Genomic DNA, 18,102 nt, shown 5'->3' on the forward strand with positions numbered 1-18,102 from the left:
ACTGCTAACTTATTACATATATATTGTTTATTGACCGTCTCCCACTGTGGGAATGTAATCCCCACAACAGTAAAAATTTTTGACTGGTTTTATATTAGTTTTCTATTGCTGCCATAACAAATTTAGTGGCTTAAAATGACACATTAATTATCATATAGTTTTATAGGTCAGAAGTCTGGCCTGAGTCTCACCAAACTAAAATTAAGGCATCAGCAGGGCTGCATTCCTATCTGGAGGCAATAGGGAGAATCCGTTTCTTCACTCATTCAGGTTGTTGGCAGAATTCAGTTCCTTCTTCTTCTTCTTCTTCTTTTTTTTTTTTTTGAGGAAGCTTAGCCCTGAGCTAACATCCGCAGCCAATCCTCCTCTTTTTGCTGAAGAAGACTGGCCCTGAGCTAACATCCATGCCCATCTTCCTCTGCTTTATATGTGGGATGCCTGCCACAGCATGGCTTGCTTAGTGGTGCCATGTCCACACCCGGGATCCAAACCAGCAACCCCCAGCAGCTGAATGCAGAACGTGCACATTTAACTGCTGTGCCACTGGGCTGGCCCCAAGAATTCAGTTCCTTCTGGCTGTGGAACTGATGTCTCTCTTTTCTTGCTGGCTGTAAGCTGACAGCCGTTCCCAGGTTCTACAAACTGTCACATTCCTTGACTCATGGCCCCCTTCCTCCATTTTCAAAATGAGCAGCAGCAAGCTGAGTCTTCACTTTGCATCTCTCTGACCCATGCTTCTGCCTCTCTCTTCCATTTTTAAGAACTCATGTGATTAGATTGGTCTCATTGAGATAATCTAGGATAATCTCCCTATTTTAAGGCCAGTTCATTAGAAACCTTAATTTCATCTCCAAGCTTAATTTGTTTTGCAGTGTAATATAACATATTCAATGGCTGGCTGCCTCCATCTTCCTGGGTTCCTGGCTCCACTCTATGAGTCATCTTTCGTTTTACGTGAAAGTTAGCACACATCTGCAGGTGAATAGTTTTATCAGCTTGTTTCTTGCCCATAGAATGTTTGGAGTTTGACAGCCTTTTGTCATTTCATACTCTTTTTGTCCCTTTTAATCAAAGCTGGCAGTGTTTCTGCTGGTATAAAATTTTCAAGAACCTTGTGGGTCTCCCATGTATGGATGGGAATTTATCCCATGAGACTTGTCCATACTTCTTTCCTAGATAATCCCATCTCTATTTTTGGCTTTTGCTGAAGTGGGTGGAGCCATGGGATAGTAGTCAGCATTAAAAAGGAATGGAATACTGAAACATACAACAACATGGGTGAATCTTAAAAATATGTTGAGTGAAAGATGCCAGGCACACACACAAAATATTTGTTGTATGAATCAATTTATGTGATTTTCAAGAACAAGCAAAACAAATCTAGAATGTTAGAAGTGTGGAGATTGACTGGAAATGTCCATGAGGGAACTTTCTGAGGTAATAGAAATGTTCAGTACTTTGTTTTGGATGATGGTTATATGGGTGTACACATTTATTAAACTCTTTGAATCAAATACCTAACATCTGTGCATTTTATTGTGTGTAAATTATACCTCAAAAATTCTTTTAGAGAGGAGAAAGAATAGGAGGAAAGAGGAAAAAATTTAGAGTGCTAATAATTTCTTTTTTTGTGGTGAAATATATATATAACATATGGGCCAGCCCGGTGGTGCAGCAGTTAAGTTCACACGTTCCCCTTTGGCGGCCCAGGATTCACCAGTTTGGATCCCGGATGTGGACCTATGTATCACTTGTCAAGCCATGCTGGGGCAGGCATCCCACATATAAAATAGAGGAAGATGGGCATGAATGTTAGCTCAGGGCCAGACTTCCTCAGCAAAAAGCGGAGGATTGGTGGCGGATGTTAGCTCAGGGCTCATATTCCTCAAAATATATACATAACATAAAATCTGCTGTTTTCATCTTTCCTAAGTGTACCATTTAGTGGCATTACTTACAATCACAATATTGTGCAACCATCACCACTATCTATTTCTAGAAATTTTCCATCATCCCAAAGAGAAATTATATACTAATTAAACAGTAACTCCCCATTCCTCTGTCTCTTCCCTACCCCAACCCAGAGTATCTGTATTCCACTTTCTGTCTTTCCGAATTTGCCTATTCTAAATACTTCATAAAAGTGGAATCATACAATATTTGTCCTTTCATGTCTGATTTATTCCACTTGGCACATTGTTTTCAAGCATCATCTTTGTTGTAACGTACCAGAATTTAATTCCTTTTAAAGGATGAATAATATTCTTTTGTATGTATGTGTCACACTTTATTTATCCATTAATCTGTTAATGTACATTTGGATCGTTACCAACTTTTGGCTATTGCAAGTAAAACAATTAGTTTTTCCATCCTCCTGTTGGGGAACACTTGAATTGTTTCCTGTTTAGGCTATTATGAATAAAGCTACTAAAGACATCCTCAAATAAGTCTTTTTATGGAAGCTAAAATTTACTTTCTCTGTCTTACAGATGAGTGACTGAGAGCTATGGAAAAAATCACACAGTAATGTAGATGCGCCACTTCAAATTCATGGTTTCCAGTCTCAGCTAAGCCCATCTCTTTGTCAAAGTTTCGTTTCTCCTGTCCTTTGTTCTATTTTTCATTCCTCTCAATATTAAAGGCAAATCATCACAACTATCTTTAAAGCTTCTTCTCAATCTTCACTCTTCCTGCTTTCAAAGATAATCTTAATTCGTCATTTCAGAGTAATCTTCTGAAACTGGTACCTAGTGGGAACTAAGTAAATCTTTGTTGACCAAGTAAACTTCCTATTTTCTTACCCATATAACTATGTCTTTTCCACACTCGTTCTTACAACCTACTCCAGTTTTAGGAGATGAGGGTTAATCCTCCTGTTCAAGACTAACGTCTCCCCCTGTGCCCAGGACCCCTTTCTCTCTCACTTTTTGTGAAATTTTGCACCACCAGTCATCCTTTCATATCTTCAGTCTATCCCCTACTGGTTCCTTTCCATCCTTCTGTGAATATGCCTAAGTCTTTAAAAAACAAATAACAACGAAAAGTGTTTCTAAGATCTCTCATTCCTTTCAGCTTTTATCTAATCTCTCCTCCCTATGGCAGCCAGGTTTCTCCAAAGAGTGGTCTTCACTCTCCATTACCAATTTCTCTCCTCCCGTTCCATCTCAACCTACCTCAGACTGGCGTTTGGTCTCATTATTCCACTGAAACTCCTCTCAGCTTTAATTTTACTGAGTTTCTCTATTGTATTTGACAATGTTGGTCATCTTTCTTTTTTGAAATACCACTTGCTTGGCTTCCATGATACAACTGGTTCAATTTATACAATTTGAGCATTTTTTTCTCAGACTTTATAATTCGTCTTCCTCTGTCCATACCTGAAACCTCGGTGTTTCTCTAGGAACATCTCCTCAGAAGATTGCTCTACACTTCTCCGTGGTTTCAGTTACTATATATTGATAACTCAGCATCTTTTATCTCCAGCACAAAACTCTCCAGTGACATTAATATGCCTAAATCCAACTTTGTGATAGGCAACATAATCCAAAACCAACATATTAACCTAAAACTGAACTCATTATTTTCCTTCCTTCAAACCTCCTCAACTTTAGTCTTGTCATTCTCCTGCTTAAAGTCTGCCAATGGCTTCTCAATGCACTTAAAATAAAAATTTCTTCACACGACCTCCAAAACTTCATAGAATGTAGCCCCTCTTAAATTCTTGAATCTTACCTGGGGCCGTACTCTCATCTGACTGTATCCTAAACCATACTGGCTTTCTGCCAGCCTTTGAAGAGTCCAAACTCTTACTTGCCTCACATGTGTATGAAATATTTCCACTGTATGAAATATTCTTTTCATCATCCTTGGCCTGGACTCGTAACTTTCTGCTTAAATGCCATTTATCTGAGGTAAACCTCTCTTAGTAACTCAATTTAATTCACGTCCCTCCTGACATCTTTCTTATTGTTTGCTTCATTCATAGCCCTTATAATATTTTTTATTTATATATTTATTGTGATGTTTGCTAACATTCCCATATCTTTCCCTGGATTCCAAACCCCATGAAGGAATGGATCACGACCATTTCACTTGCTACTTTAAACCCAAGTCTTAGCACAGAACCTGGTATTTCATAAGTGCTCAGCAAACATATTTTACATGATTGAATTATTCTACTCTAGCTGTAAATCTGAGAGTTACCATGACTTCTTTTTACCTTGACTTCTCCATTCCCTGTACCTTCTATGTTTAATCAATCCCAAATTTTGCAGATGTTACTTCAATTTCTTAACAATCTGTTCCTTCTTCTCTGTGCTATTATTGCCCTGGTACAAGTTCTTTTCATCTCTTTCCTGGACTACTGTGATAGCCCCCCAACTGGTCACCTGGTATTCTGTTTTATCCCCTCACATCCATCCTTCACACTGCCACCAGCATGAGCTAACATGTAAGTCAGACTCCACCACTTCTCTAGACAAAACTTTTTAATGTCTCCTCATCGTATACAGTTTAAAGTACAAATTCTCTGCCTTAGCTCACAAGACCCCCAGATAATCTGGTCCCTGTTTACTGCACCAGGCTCATTTCTCACTACTTGGCCTTGCTTCTAAGCTTCAAAACCAGCAAACTGCTTGTAATTCCCATCTTGTTCTTCTTGTTCTTGTTCTGCTGGTTCTTCACATCTCTCTTCTTTGCATACATATTGTCACTTTCATTTGAAGAAATATCCACTCCATTATCATTCCAACTATCTCCTGCTCGCTCATACTCATTCACACTTGAATCAAATATCATCTCTTCCAGGGGGCCATCTCTGACTCTTCAGATTGGGTTATATTCAACTGTCTGGAATTTTACAATGTGCATCCGCATTATTTTATATTAATATTATATATAAAATTATAAAATATATATAATTTAATACTTATATATAATATTTTATATCAATTTATATTCAATTGTCTGCCTTCCCCCTAGGTGGTGAGCTCCTAGCAGCACCCAGTAGATACTTCATAAACATCTACTGAATTAATTACAAAATGAAAATATAATATTCAAAGTGCACCAGTGCAATTGCGAGTAAGCGTAATGACAGCCAGTTACATAATTGTTTGGTTCACTGCATTTCCCTCAGTTTCATACAGTTACTGCTCCCTAAGTCCTGCAACTCTGAGTCGTGTCTTCTATGCTCAGCAAGCTAGAGTTCTGACAACAATCTTTAAATACAAAGAATTCAGCACCCTCATTTCTCACTGTGTAATTATCCCCTATGTGAGTTTTCCCTTAAAAGCTCTGCAAATTAACATTTTCACATATGTCAGAGCTTGCTCTAAGTCTTCTCTGAGGTCAAGAAAGTTAATTCCCATAATAATTACTATAATAATTCTATTATTATTATTATTCCAATATTCCCATTATGCTTTTCATTCTTGATTTTTGGGGGTCTTTTGTGCGCGCTTGTGTGTGAGGAAGATTGATTCTGAGCTAACATCCGTGCCAATTTTTCCTCTACTTTGTATGTGGGATGTCTCCACAGCATGGCTGATGAGTGGAGTAGGTCCTCACACAGGATCCAAACCCATGAACCCGGGCCGCCCAAGCAGAGTGCATGGAACTTGAACCACCAGGCCATGGGGCGGCCCCCTCATTCTTGGTTTTAGTATGCTACCAATCTTCCCTTGATTTGCATATGTGTCCCATATTATTTAATACAAAATATTACTGCTTTATTCTAGAAACACTAACATTTTTGAGAAATAGCACTTTAAAATTTTTTTATTATAACCAATAGTTCAAACTAATTTGCTTAATCTCTAAACAACCAATAACGTTGACCCTTTAGTTACAATCAAGTTTTAGTTGCTATAGGAATTTTTACATTTTCTTTAAATGACAGTTATGGTTATTTAAAGTATGCAATCATAATTATAGATTATCCAGTATGAATTCAAGTTTAAATGTGTATATATATATATACACACACACACATAGTTGTGTGTGTATATATACATATATGTATGTAAGGGTGTTGGATACTTCTAGTGTCAAGGCAGGGAAAATACAATTTACGTTACTGAGGAAAAACATAGATGATTCAAACAGAAATAAAATACCAATAATGCAATATTTTTACTTCCTTAGTTTTTCTTTCTTTTTATATATTATGTGTAATGTGTGATATATATATGTGTATTTTTATACAGAAATGGTATAATTTTTTCCATATTTTTAATTCTTTTAAATGACTGAATAGTTTTACAGTGTATGAAGGCAGAATTTTTTTGGATTATTATTTGCAAACAATGCTGGATGGATAACTTTATAAATGAAGTTTTATATACTTCCCTAATTACTATAAGAATCCTCTTTTGCAAAACGTTGTTCAAGTATTTAAGAGTGTCTGTCTCTTTGCCCTTAACCTACATTCAATTTGTCAAACTCTAACTGGAAGAGGTATCTTGTCTTTGCATTTGGTTCAGGTTTCAGTTTAAAACTTTCACAGGAGTTAAATAACTACCAGTCCATATGTGGGGGGAAAAAATCCATCCCTTTTACACCCCAAATCAACATTCCCATTAGAGTTTAAAGGATTTTAAATATCATACAGGCTAATTTCTTAGTGTATAGATTAGGAAATTGAGGCCGACAATGGTTAAATGACTCCCTCCAGCTCAAATAGATAATTATCAACTTTGAAGTTAAACGTCTAGATTTCCTAATTCCAAGTTCAGTGTTCTTTCCACATCCAAAAAAGCCATCGAGGGATAAGTGCAAAGTTCTCACCTGAGCTTCTTTCTATGATTTGTGCTCATTTAATTTATACTCAGATAATGGATCTCCAGATGTGTATTCACTAGCTCCATATTATTTGCCTTTTTTGTAGCTGGTAGGATTATTTTTAACACAGCAACAATAAGAAAATCAGCTAATTGGAACAGAATAACAATTATTAAATGGCTAAAAAGTTGCTAGCTGCTTTCAAAAAGGCAATTGATCCTTTTCTAAATGATGACCTCTTTATTTTCTGTGTTTATAATGTCAGACTATCAACCTTACCCATGAGGAAGAGTAGTAATCAAATTAAAGGCAATGATGAAAATTCTGAGATACTTAAGTTGTTGAATTTCAGAAGGGATTTCTTTGATAGGATTATTTCTCAGGTTCAGTACTTGTAAATTTTGAAGACAAAATACCTGAAGAACAGAAAAGAGAAACAAATCATGAGAAGAATACTAAAGTATGTAAATCCCTATTTGTTACATTTTGTTAACCTTTTGAACTAATGGAGTAGAATCAGTATAGTAACATTAATTGGCTGTATCATATATCTCAATAAATACCTTTGATAAGCCTTCAAAATAACTGGCCAGCATTAATATATATGATATGGTAAGAGAGTGCAACTATTGTACTTATATACCCTTGACTCATGAATGGTTCTTTTCTAAAGGGGAAAGTCATTATGTTTGATCAAGCTGATGGTTTCATAAGAGGCAATTACAAAAAGAATGAGGGAGGAAGGAGATTTCTGCAGAACCAGGAAAATAAGTGGAATTAACCTCAGTAATCAGTGTGGTGTCAGATATGATAGCCAGCCAGATTGTTTTGCTCTGATGTCACAGTAATTTCATATACACTTGATTTTTCATATAACATTTAAAAGTAGAATATGCTATTTAAATCTACGATCTTTGATTAATATATTTATTGCTCTCCAGTGACTCTTAACAAGGTCTTACATTAGCTCTCTTTCACATCAAATTAAACCTTTTATCACCCTAAAGATTTAAAATTGGTGCAGTAGAGAATGCTCATTCTTGCAATCAGGAAGTGTAAGTTTTCCAAGTTTGTCTTTCCTTTTTGAAGATTGTTTTGGCTATTCGGAGTCCCTTGCAATTCCATATGAACTTTAGGATCAACATGTTAAATTCCGCAAAAAAGGCAAGTTGTAATTTTCAAAGGGATTGCAATGAATCTGAGATTACTTACTTTCTCAATTTGAGAGTATTGCCATCCTAACAATATTAAGTCTTCAGATCCATGAAGATGGGATGTCTTGCAATCTAAGTATGTCTCCTTTAATTTCTTTTTGCAATGTTCTCTAGTTTTCACAGTATAAGTTTAGCACTTTTGTTACACTTACTCCTAAATATTTTATTCTTTCTCATGTAAATAGAATTGCTTTCTTAGTTTTATTGTCAGGATTTTTTGGTTGCTAATATGTAGAAATACAATTGATTTTTGTATATTGATCTTGTAAACTACAACCTTGCTAAACTCATTCATTAGTTTCAATAGTTTTTTAGTGAATTCTTTCATGGTTTCTATATACAAGACCATATCATTTACAACTGAGATAGTTTAACTCCTTCCTTTTTAATCTGTATGCCTTTTATTTCTTTTTCTTGCCTAATTGCCTTAGCCAGAAACTCCAGTGCAATGCTGAATAAAAGGTTTCAAAAGTAGATATCTTCATCTTGTCCTTCATCTTAGGAGGAAGAGTTTCAGCCTTTCACCAACAAGTATGATATCAGCTGTGTGTTTTTAGTAGATGCCCTTTATCAAGTTAAGGACATACCCTTCTATTCCTAGATGTTGAGTGTTTTTGTCATGAAAGTATGTTGGATTTTGTAAAATGTCTTTTTCTGTCTCTATTGAGATAATGGGATACTTTTCCCCCCTCCCCTATATTGATATTGTGCATTACTTTGATAGATTCTCTTATATTTAACCAAGCTTGCAATCCTGGGATAAATCTCTCATGGTCATGTAGCAAAATCCTCTTCATATGTTTGGTTTGCTAGCATTTTGTTGAGATTTTTGCATCTCTATTCATAAGAGATACTGTTCTGTAGTTTGCTTTTCTTCCCATATCTTTGTCTAATTTTGGTATCAGGGTATTACTGGTTTAATAGTTTGAACTGGGAACTTTTCCTTTCTCTTCTGTTTTTTGGAAGAGTTTGTAAAGGACTGATGTTAATTCTTCTTAAGGTGTTTGGTAGAATTCACCAATGAAGCTATCTGGTCCTGGACTTTCCTTTGTGGAAAGTTTTTAAATTACTATTGAAACTCTTTCCTTTTTATAGAGCCATTCAGATTTTCTATTTCTTCTTGAGTTTGTTCTTGTGTCTTTCTAGGTATGTGCTCATTTCATCTAAGTTATCTAGTTGATTAGTATACCATTATTTGTAATATTCTCTGAAAATATTTTTTATTTCTTTAAGGTTGGTAGTGATGTCCCCTCCTTCATTCCTGATTTTAGTTACTTGAGTCTTCTTTTTTCTTGGTCAGTCTATGTAAGGTTAGTCAATATTGTTATCTTTTCAAAGTAACAACTTTAGGTTTTGTTGGCTTTTCTTTATTTTTTTTCCCTATTTCACCAATTTCTGTACTAATTTTTATTGTCTCCTCATTCTTTCTTTAAGTTTAACGTACTCTTTTTTTCTAGTGGCTTAAGATGGAAAGTTAAGTTATTGATTTCTTCTTTTTTAATATAGGTATTTACAACTATAAACGTCCCCCTGACCACTGCTATTGATGTATCCCATAAATTTTTGTATGTTGTGTTTTCATTTTCATTCATCTCAAAGTATTTTCCAATTTCCTGTTTTATTTCCTCATTGAATCATTAGTTATTTAAGAGTTTGTTGCTTAATTTCCATATATTTCCAAACTTCTTTCAGTTATTGATTTCTCATTGCATTTCATTGTGGCAAAAAATATACTTTCTGTGATTTCCAATTCTTTTAAATTTATTGAGACTTGTTTTGTAGCCTAAAATATGGTCTATCCTGGAAAATGTTCCATATGAATTTGAGAATTATGTATTCTGCTACTAGTGGTTGGAGGGTACCATAGATGCCTGTTAGGTCTAATCGGTTTATAGTGTTGTTCAAGTTTTATATTTCCCTGTTGACCTTCTGCTAGTTTTTCTATGCATTATTGAAAGTGGGGTGTTGAAGTGTCCAACTATTATTGTTGAATTTGATATTTCTTCCTTCAATTCTTTCAGTTTTTGCTTCATATATTCTGAGGCTCTATTGTTAAGTACACATATATTTATAATTATTAAATATCCTGATAGATGGAAAAGTGTCCCTCTTTATGTCTAGTAATATTTTTTGTTTTAAAATCTATTTTAAAATCTATTTTGTCTGTATTAGTATAGTCACTTCAGCTTTCTTTTGGTTGCTGCTGGCATGCTATATCTTTTCCCATACTTTTACTTTTAACTTCTTTGTATCTTTCAATCTTAAGTGTATCTTCTGTAGACAGCTTATCATTGAAGCATGTTTTTTTTTTTTAAAACAAATACTGCCTTTTTTTTTTTTAAAGATTTTATTTTTTCCTTTTTCTCCCCAAAGCCCCCAGTACATAGCTGTATATTCTTCGTTGTGGATTCTTCTAGTTGTGATACGTGGGACGCTGCCTCAGCGTGGCTTGATGAGCAGTGCCATGTCCGCGCCCAGGATTCGAACCAACGAAACACTGGGCCGCCTGCAGCGGAGCGCGCGAAATTAACCACTCGGCCACGGGGCCAGCCCCTGAAGCATGTTTTTTTAAATCCAGTCTGACAATCTGTATCTTTTGATTAGATTGCTTGATGTATTTACATTTAATGTTACTATTGACATGGTTAGATTTACATGGCCATTTCACCTATAGTTTTCTATATGTCTTATGTCCTTTTTGTTCCTCCCTTACTGCTTTCTTTTGCATCAACTGAATACTTTTTAGTATAAACATTTAAATTACTTTAATGACTTTTTTTCACTAATGCTCTTGAGTTATTTTCTTAGTAATTGTTTTAGTGGCTGTAACATATATCTTAGCTTATCAGAATCTACTTCAGTTACACTAACTTAATTCCAGTGAGATATGGACATGTTGTCCCTCTTCCTTTTTTCTGTACTATAATTGTTACACATATTACATCCATATGTGCTACAGACCTAACAAGACATTATTTTAATGAACTATTACTGTATATGATTTTATCTTTTAAAGAAGTTGAGAAAAGAAATTAGATCAAGTATATACTTACAGAGTTTGTTATATTAACCTTTTTATTTACCATTTCTGCTTCTACCTTTTACTGTCCTAAACTATTTTAGCAGACTCTGTCCTCTACTGGAGCCCACCATCTTGAATTTTCTGTGAAACTTGTAATAATTCCAATTACCACATTTACACCAGCCTCTGGTCTTCTAATCATTGCATTTACACTATGCTAATAACTGGGCATCATTAGCCTACCCCTAGTACAACCCTTCCAAACCTGGATATTACCATCTTCATTGGAATATTTTATCTAGCACTATGTAACACAGATTGGCACTTTAATGACAAGTTTTATTGATTTCTATCACTTTAAAAATGAGCACTTTATAATTTATATCTGAAGAGCCCCCTTATATTTATGCATTCCTTTTTAGTGGCTAAAGCATTCTTTGGCAGATACAGAAGCCTAATCTATGACTATTTAGAAGAAAGTTTAAAATTATTAAAGTGAAGACTAAGATCCCTATATACCTTTGGAATTCTTGTCAATTTGCCCTAGTCAAATTAATAAAACTGGTATTATGTGTTAGAAAATAAAAAGTGACTCTTCTAGTGAAAATAAAAACAATATTATAGCAAAATTATGGAAAATATGTTTGAAATAGAAAGCAAATCAATTTGCTAGAAATAAGTTCACTAAAAGTCAATATTCTGGAATTCAATTCACAAAACAACTAATCATTCAGTGACCAATGAAGCAATGACTAAAGACGTTGAAAACATAGTCAGTCCTAATTACTTATAATGACTCATTTATTTAAAATGATACTGAATTCGCTTATCCAATATCTGATTATCCTTGCTATGTTTTATTAAGCAGAATATTCTATTTCCGCCTATGATAATTAAAACTTGTTATAATATTATATTACCTGGTCACTAAACTTTGTTTTTAAAGCTTCTGATTAACACATGGATAAGGTTTGGCTTAGGTTTCATTCAAAATTAGAAGAATAAATAAAACATTTTCTATACATTGTATAATTATGAGAACATATTTGAGAGCCTGACTATAACACAGTCTTTGAAGATTATGTCATGGAATTTCCTAAGAAAGATGTATTGTACTTTTGGTACTTCTGAGAATAAGCCTTTTGGGACACAATCCAAAATATATTTACTTTATTGTAACTCTAGGTTATCTTAAGTGTCTATTTTTAAATTATGATTATTATTCATAATAAGAAATTATTACACTAAATATAATAATAAAATGGACTCACTTCTGTGGGAAAGGAACTGATATCATTAAATGATAAGTTAAGATATACCAATTGGAAAGCCAAAGGTCTTAAGTCTGGACAATTCAGGAGAAAAAAACCCTAAATGAAAGTGACAAGAGATAAGAGGTTAATTATTAACAATACACAAAGTATTTTATACAAAAAAAAATCTGAGTGATAATGTTTAACACAATACACTAATAAGCCTATACTCATCTTCTATCCATTTATTTTAGTTTGTCATGACAATAATTTCTTGAATATGTAAACGATAGAAACACTACTCAGTATGTATGTAATAAGTATAGTGTTACATGTGTGACAGGTATTATTTCAATAACAAGCAAACATTTACTGAGTGTCCACTACATGCTGAAATAGAAGGAATTAAGTATATTTTATATTTATTTATCTATTTTACCCCCTTTTTTTAATGTTTCTACTTCTATTTCTGTTAATCTATCAACAATTTCTTGCTCAAATATGCCAATTTCTAATTGAGGAAAACTTTTGCCTTGTTATGGACTACATATTTGTTCTCCCAAAACTCATGTGTTCAAGCCCTAATACTCAATGTCATAGCATTTAAAGGTGAGGCCTTTGGGAAGTAATTAGGGTTAGAAGAGGTCTTAAGGATGGAGCACTCATGATGGGATTAGTGGCCTTCTAAGAACAGGAGGGGACCAGAGCTCTCTTTCTCTGCCATGTGAGGGTACAGCAAGAAGGCAGCTGCGAACAAGAGAGCTCTCACTAGGAACCAGATCCACTGACACCTCAATCTTGGACTTTCCAACCACCAGAAATGAGAAATAAATGTTTGTTGTTTGAGCCACTTAGTCTATGGTATTTTGTCATAGTAACCCAAATTGTCTAAGACATTTCTGGTGTCCTCAGTATCTTTAATGCTCCAGGAGGGTTGGGACATTTGTTTCTTAAGGATCATAGAAGCATTAGTGATCAACTGAATGAACCAAGGAACTCTAATGGTGGAGGAGAAAAGCTCAGCTTGTAGAGAAGGGAGGCATTGCTGCCAGTGCATTAGGTTATGGCATGTGCTATATAAGAATGAAAAGATTCATGGCTAAAGAATCTTGGAATTGACAGTACTGGTTTCAAGACTGACCTCTTACAAAAGTACTAATACTTGTAAATATCTATATGCTGGTAGTAGACAAAAGTAGGTGTTCTTTCTTCCTGTCATTAAACATTTTTCTCTTCTCTGCAGAATTGGTGGCATACTCAATGATGTGGCAGAAATGTGTCCATCACAGTCTCTAATCATCCCACTTAGTGTGCTCAGATAACTGGTGCCTGTATATTTCCTCCTGCTTGGTAATCTCTTCCCCCATCTATTGCCATGAATTATCTCCTAACTTCATTCAGCAGTCTGCTTATAGTCCGCTGTCTCCTCATAGTCATCCGACCAGAGAGGCCTTCCCTGACCAACTGACGACAAATAGCAACCTCTCAAACCAGCACACCAGAGATGGCTCCCTGTCCCCTCCACCTGCTTTATTTTTCTTCATAGCTCTTATCACCACAGGACAGACTATGCATAAATGTAGGTATGTATGGTCTCACCCCACTAAAATAAAAACTCCACGCAACAGGCATTTTTTTCTGTTTTGCACACTGATACATAGTGAGACACCTAGTTTACCACAGGTACATAATGGGTTCTTAATAAATATTTGCTAGATGAATGAGTATCCAGGATATCATATTGTCTCATGGAATCCAAGGGACCTTCACTGTGGATATACCACGAGGCCTGCCCACCACAGGTACCCTGGATCTCTCTTTTAGCATTGCACCCTAAAACCTGTTTGTTGTGGTTATCACGGAAGGGATGTGAAGAGCTAAACAGCACTAAGAATGTGGAGCCTTTCTCAATCTCTCATATTGCTCTAACAACTTTTAAGCGCTTATGCACTGAGTCTGTATTACCTTAATCAGTACCTATGTTTCATGTAAATTCTTATTCATATAAAATATGTTTCTTTAACAAGCCCCTGAGACAGATCAGAAATTACGACTTTTGTTTCTTTTCTATCACCCACAGAGCTCAGGATTCTACTCTGGAGTTAAATATTTTTTAAAATAACATTAACGGTTGTGGAAATAAATTTTTTTCTTGACTAGCTCCATTCACCACTTTAAAAGCTGTATTCTTCCCCCGTTTAAAGCAGGGATAAGCAAACTGCAGTCTGCCACCTGCTTTTCTAAATAAAGTTTTCTTGGAGCACAGCCACGCTCGTGAGTTTAGGTACTGTGTATGGCCGCTTTTGCACTACACAACGGTGTTGAGTAGTTGTGACAGAGACCACATAGCCCTCAAAGTATAAAATTTTACTATCTAGCCCTTTACAGAAAAAGCTTGTCAAACTCTGATTTAAAATAATTTGCTTCCAAACCAGATAATCTGATTTTTTCACTTCTACTAATGGTCAACAACCTTGTTTCAAACCAACCCTCCCACTAAAACCACAAAGGGAAACAAACACAACACAACAAAGGCTTGGGGAATTACTAAGGTAGCTAGGACTCAATAAGCCAAAATTCCAGAGAGAAGGGAATCTCAGGGTGGTGAACACAACACTCAACACTATTTTTCTCCTAAAGTCATTTGCCTACCGCAAAGCTGTAGTCAAAGCTGAGCAGAACTATAACCAGAGTTCTCATAGGGCTACGGAGATGAAAATTGAAATTCAGGGCTTACGAAGGAGAAGGGGCCTCAAACTTGGTATGAGATGGCCGAAAGCCTACAGCCCTTGGACAAAAGGTTAACAGGAAAGCTCTACAGAGACTGAAGCCCAGCACTATACCAGCTTATTCTCTGACTGGATTAAGGTGAAGGTCCCTTCACCTCTCTGCCTGCCAGAAGCAACAATAAAAATTCTCTGGAAGAAGCTAACATCATCCAGGGCCTCAAACTATCTCTACACCACATATATCATGCAATAAAAAATAAAAAGACATGCAAAAAGAAAATGATTGGACAAAAATCAAGAGAAATGATAGACCATAGAAACCGGCCCATGGAAAATCCACACATTGTATGTATCAGACATGTTAAAAAAAAAAAACAAAAAAAAACCCCTCAACTAATAGGCTCAAGAAACTAAATTGTAAGAGAAAGAATTTAAAGCAAAATTTTTTAAAAAATATTTAAATAAAAAATTTAGATTATAAGATGAAATAACCAAAATTAAGGACTTGGTAAAGGCTGTGACAGCAGATTTCAGAGAGCTGAAAAGAGAATAATTAAACTAGAATTTAGGTAAGAAGAAAATCCTCAGAATAAAGCACAGAAAGTAAAAGGAATGGAAAATACAGGAAAGAGAATAAGAGATATATGGCACAGGTTGCAAAGATCTAAGATACATATAACCAGATTCCAATAAGACAACAGGAAGAATGAGGCAAGAGCAATATTTGAAGAGATACTAACAAAAATTTACCAGAACTGATGAGAGATATAAAGCCATAGATTCAAAAAGTGCTATGAATGACAGGAAGATACATACTATAAAACTACACCTAGGCACAACATAGTAAAACTGCTTAAAATCAAAGACAAAGAGGAAATCTTAAAATCACCCAAAACAAAAGACATCTATGTGGGCAGGGCAGGATCGGACTAACATAGTCCATCATAGCCTGAGTGGGGCAGGGCAGACATCTATACATGAGAACTTTACAGTGTAGGGTGACAGAACCCAAGTAATGTGAACAGGGTGTCAATATAGGAGAGTGCCTCAGATCCCAAGCAAGGAAAGGAGGGAGTGCACATGGGTGAGGGGATGACAGCAAAAGAAGCAAGGTTGATTGCATATAGAGTATTGGTTGAATAAGTAAATATGAGAAGGATAATGGAAGCCAAATTTCTCCTTGGTGGGGAAGGGAGTTACAAATTTAACAAGGGAGAAAATGAGAATGACTCTTGTACAAGTAGATTAGAACTGGATGCACTGATATGAATTCACAGTTTTCAGTGTGAGTGTGTGTACTTGTGCACATACCTATTACTCAGTTTTGCCCAGTGAAAGAGTTTATAATACCGTTATATCAATGAGCACACCTAGTGCCTAGATCTTGGCTTCCCCACTAAAAATAACCAGAGGTCCTTGGAAAAATGACAGATTCCAGGGCTGGGGCAGGGAGAGTACAGGATAAGCCTGGAAGAATGATGGGGTTATCTCAAAAGGACCTAGAAACCAATGTTAATGGGCTTTTACCAATGAAATCTGGGGCAATTTGAGAATAAAATAAATAATGATATAACAGATTATACTCACCAAATAAAATGGTGATGTAAATTACTAAATAAATAATTGAAAATGTGATGAGAAATAGGATTAGTTTAGGTACTTTGAAGTACTATAATATACTTATTAAATATAAAGGGGAAAAGAGTAACAGTGGAGAAACCCCGAAGATACCAACCTAAAAAGTAATCAAAATGAACACTGTTAGTAATGGGGTAAATTGAAATTATGCACCATGTGGTAAGATAAAATGAGAAAAACCTTCTGAGATATCAATGCCAAAGGTGAACGACCTATATCTAATCATGAGAAAATATAAGACAAACTCAGACTAGTGCATGTTTTACAAAATACCTGCCTGTAATTTTCAAAAGTTTCTAAGGTCATGAAAGTCAAAGAAAGCTGGAAACATATCAGCTTGACAGAAACTAAAACTATATACAGCATGCCACCTGGGCAGGATCCTTTTGTTATAAAGAACATTATTGGGTAAATCGGCAAAATTCGAATCAGGTCCCTCGGTTGGATAGAGTAATGGATCAATATTAAATTCTTGATTTTGAGGCTGCTCTGTGGCGATGTAGGAGAGCGTCCTTGTTTGCAGGGAATATGCACAAATGTATTCGAGGGTGATGATGCATGACGTCTGCAGGTTTTCTTTGTACTTTTCTTGCAACTCCTCCGTAATTCAAATTAGTTCAAAATTAAAATATTAAAAAATTTGACATATCAAACCTTGGGAAATACAAAGTCATGACGACAGGAAAAAATTGTAACCTTAAATAATAAATAAGAAAAGGAAATGCTGAAAACTAGTGATACCTATATTCATAGAAAGAAGTTTGAAAAAGAACAGCAAATGAACCCCTTCAAAAGTAGAAAGATATCAATAATAAAGATAAGACCAAAAATTGATAAAATAAAAAATATAGAGGGGAAAGAATCAGCAAATCAAAAAGTTGGTTCTTTGAAAAAACGAATAAGGGAATGTGAGAGTTTTCCATTTTAGTCATTCTAGCGAGTGTGCTGTGGTATCTCACTGCGGCTTTAATTCATCATCCGTGATGAACAATGATGTTGAGAACATTTTCATGTTCTGATTGGCTGTTAGTATGTCATCCTTTGTGAAGGATCTGTTGAAGTCTTCTGTCCTGGTTTTGTTGTTTGTTTTTTTTTTTTTACTTTATGTGAAAGGCAAAATTCTAGATGGCCCCTATGACTTTGTCCCTGGATGACTCTTCTGTGTCAGTTTTTTTAATATTGACTTTGTTTCCAACAGCCATGCTAAATTTACCTATTAGTAGGATTTCTTTTGGAGATTCCTTAAGATTGTCTACATACACGATCATGCTTGCTCCTAATGAAGACAGTTTTACTTCCTCCTTTCCAATCCTTATGCCTTTCTCTTCCTTACCTTATTTAAGCGGCTAGAACCTTCATTACAATGAGAACAAAAGAGAAGGGAAAATTTTTCTTGCCTTGCTGCAAATCTTAGGGGAGAAAGTAGTCAATCCTTGTTGATCACGTATGATGTTGGTAGCAGATTT

General features: G+C 35.3%; 1 protein-coding gene across 2 annotated transcripts in view; it reads right to left on the reverse strand.

Moving 5' to 3' along the window:
- The window catches only part of LRRC63 (leucine rich repeat containing 63), a 65,911-nt gene that overhangs the window by 22,759 nt on the left and 25,050 nt on the right, over nucleotides 1-18,102 (reverse strand). For both annotated transcript variants that reach the window (XM_070578838.1, XM_070578839.1), the window contains exons 7-8: nucleotides 12,288-12,386; nucleotides 7,060-7,196 (exon numbers count right to left, since the gene is read on the reverse strand). In XM_070578838.1, the coding sequence (XP_070434939.1) occupies nucleotides 7,060-7,196; nucleotides 12,288-12,386 (236 nt within the window). The remainder of the gene's footprint in view (nucleotides 1-7,059; nucleotides 7,197-12,287; nucleotides 12,387-18,102) is intronic.

The sequence above is a fragment of the Equus przewalskii genome, chromosome 16 (assembly GCF_037783145.1).
Source record: "Equus przewalskii isolate Varuska chromosome 16, EquPr2, whole genome shotgun sequence".
In the NCBI taxonomy this organism is placed as follows: Eukaryota; Metazoa; Chordata; class Mammalia; order Perissodactyla; family Equidae; genus Equus; species Equus przewalskii.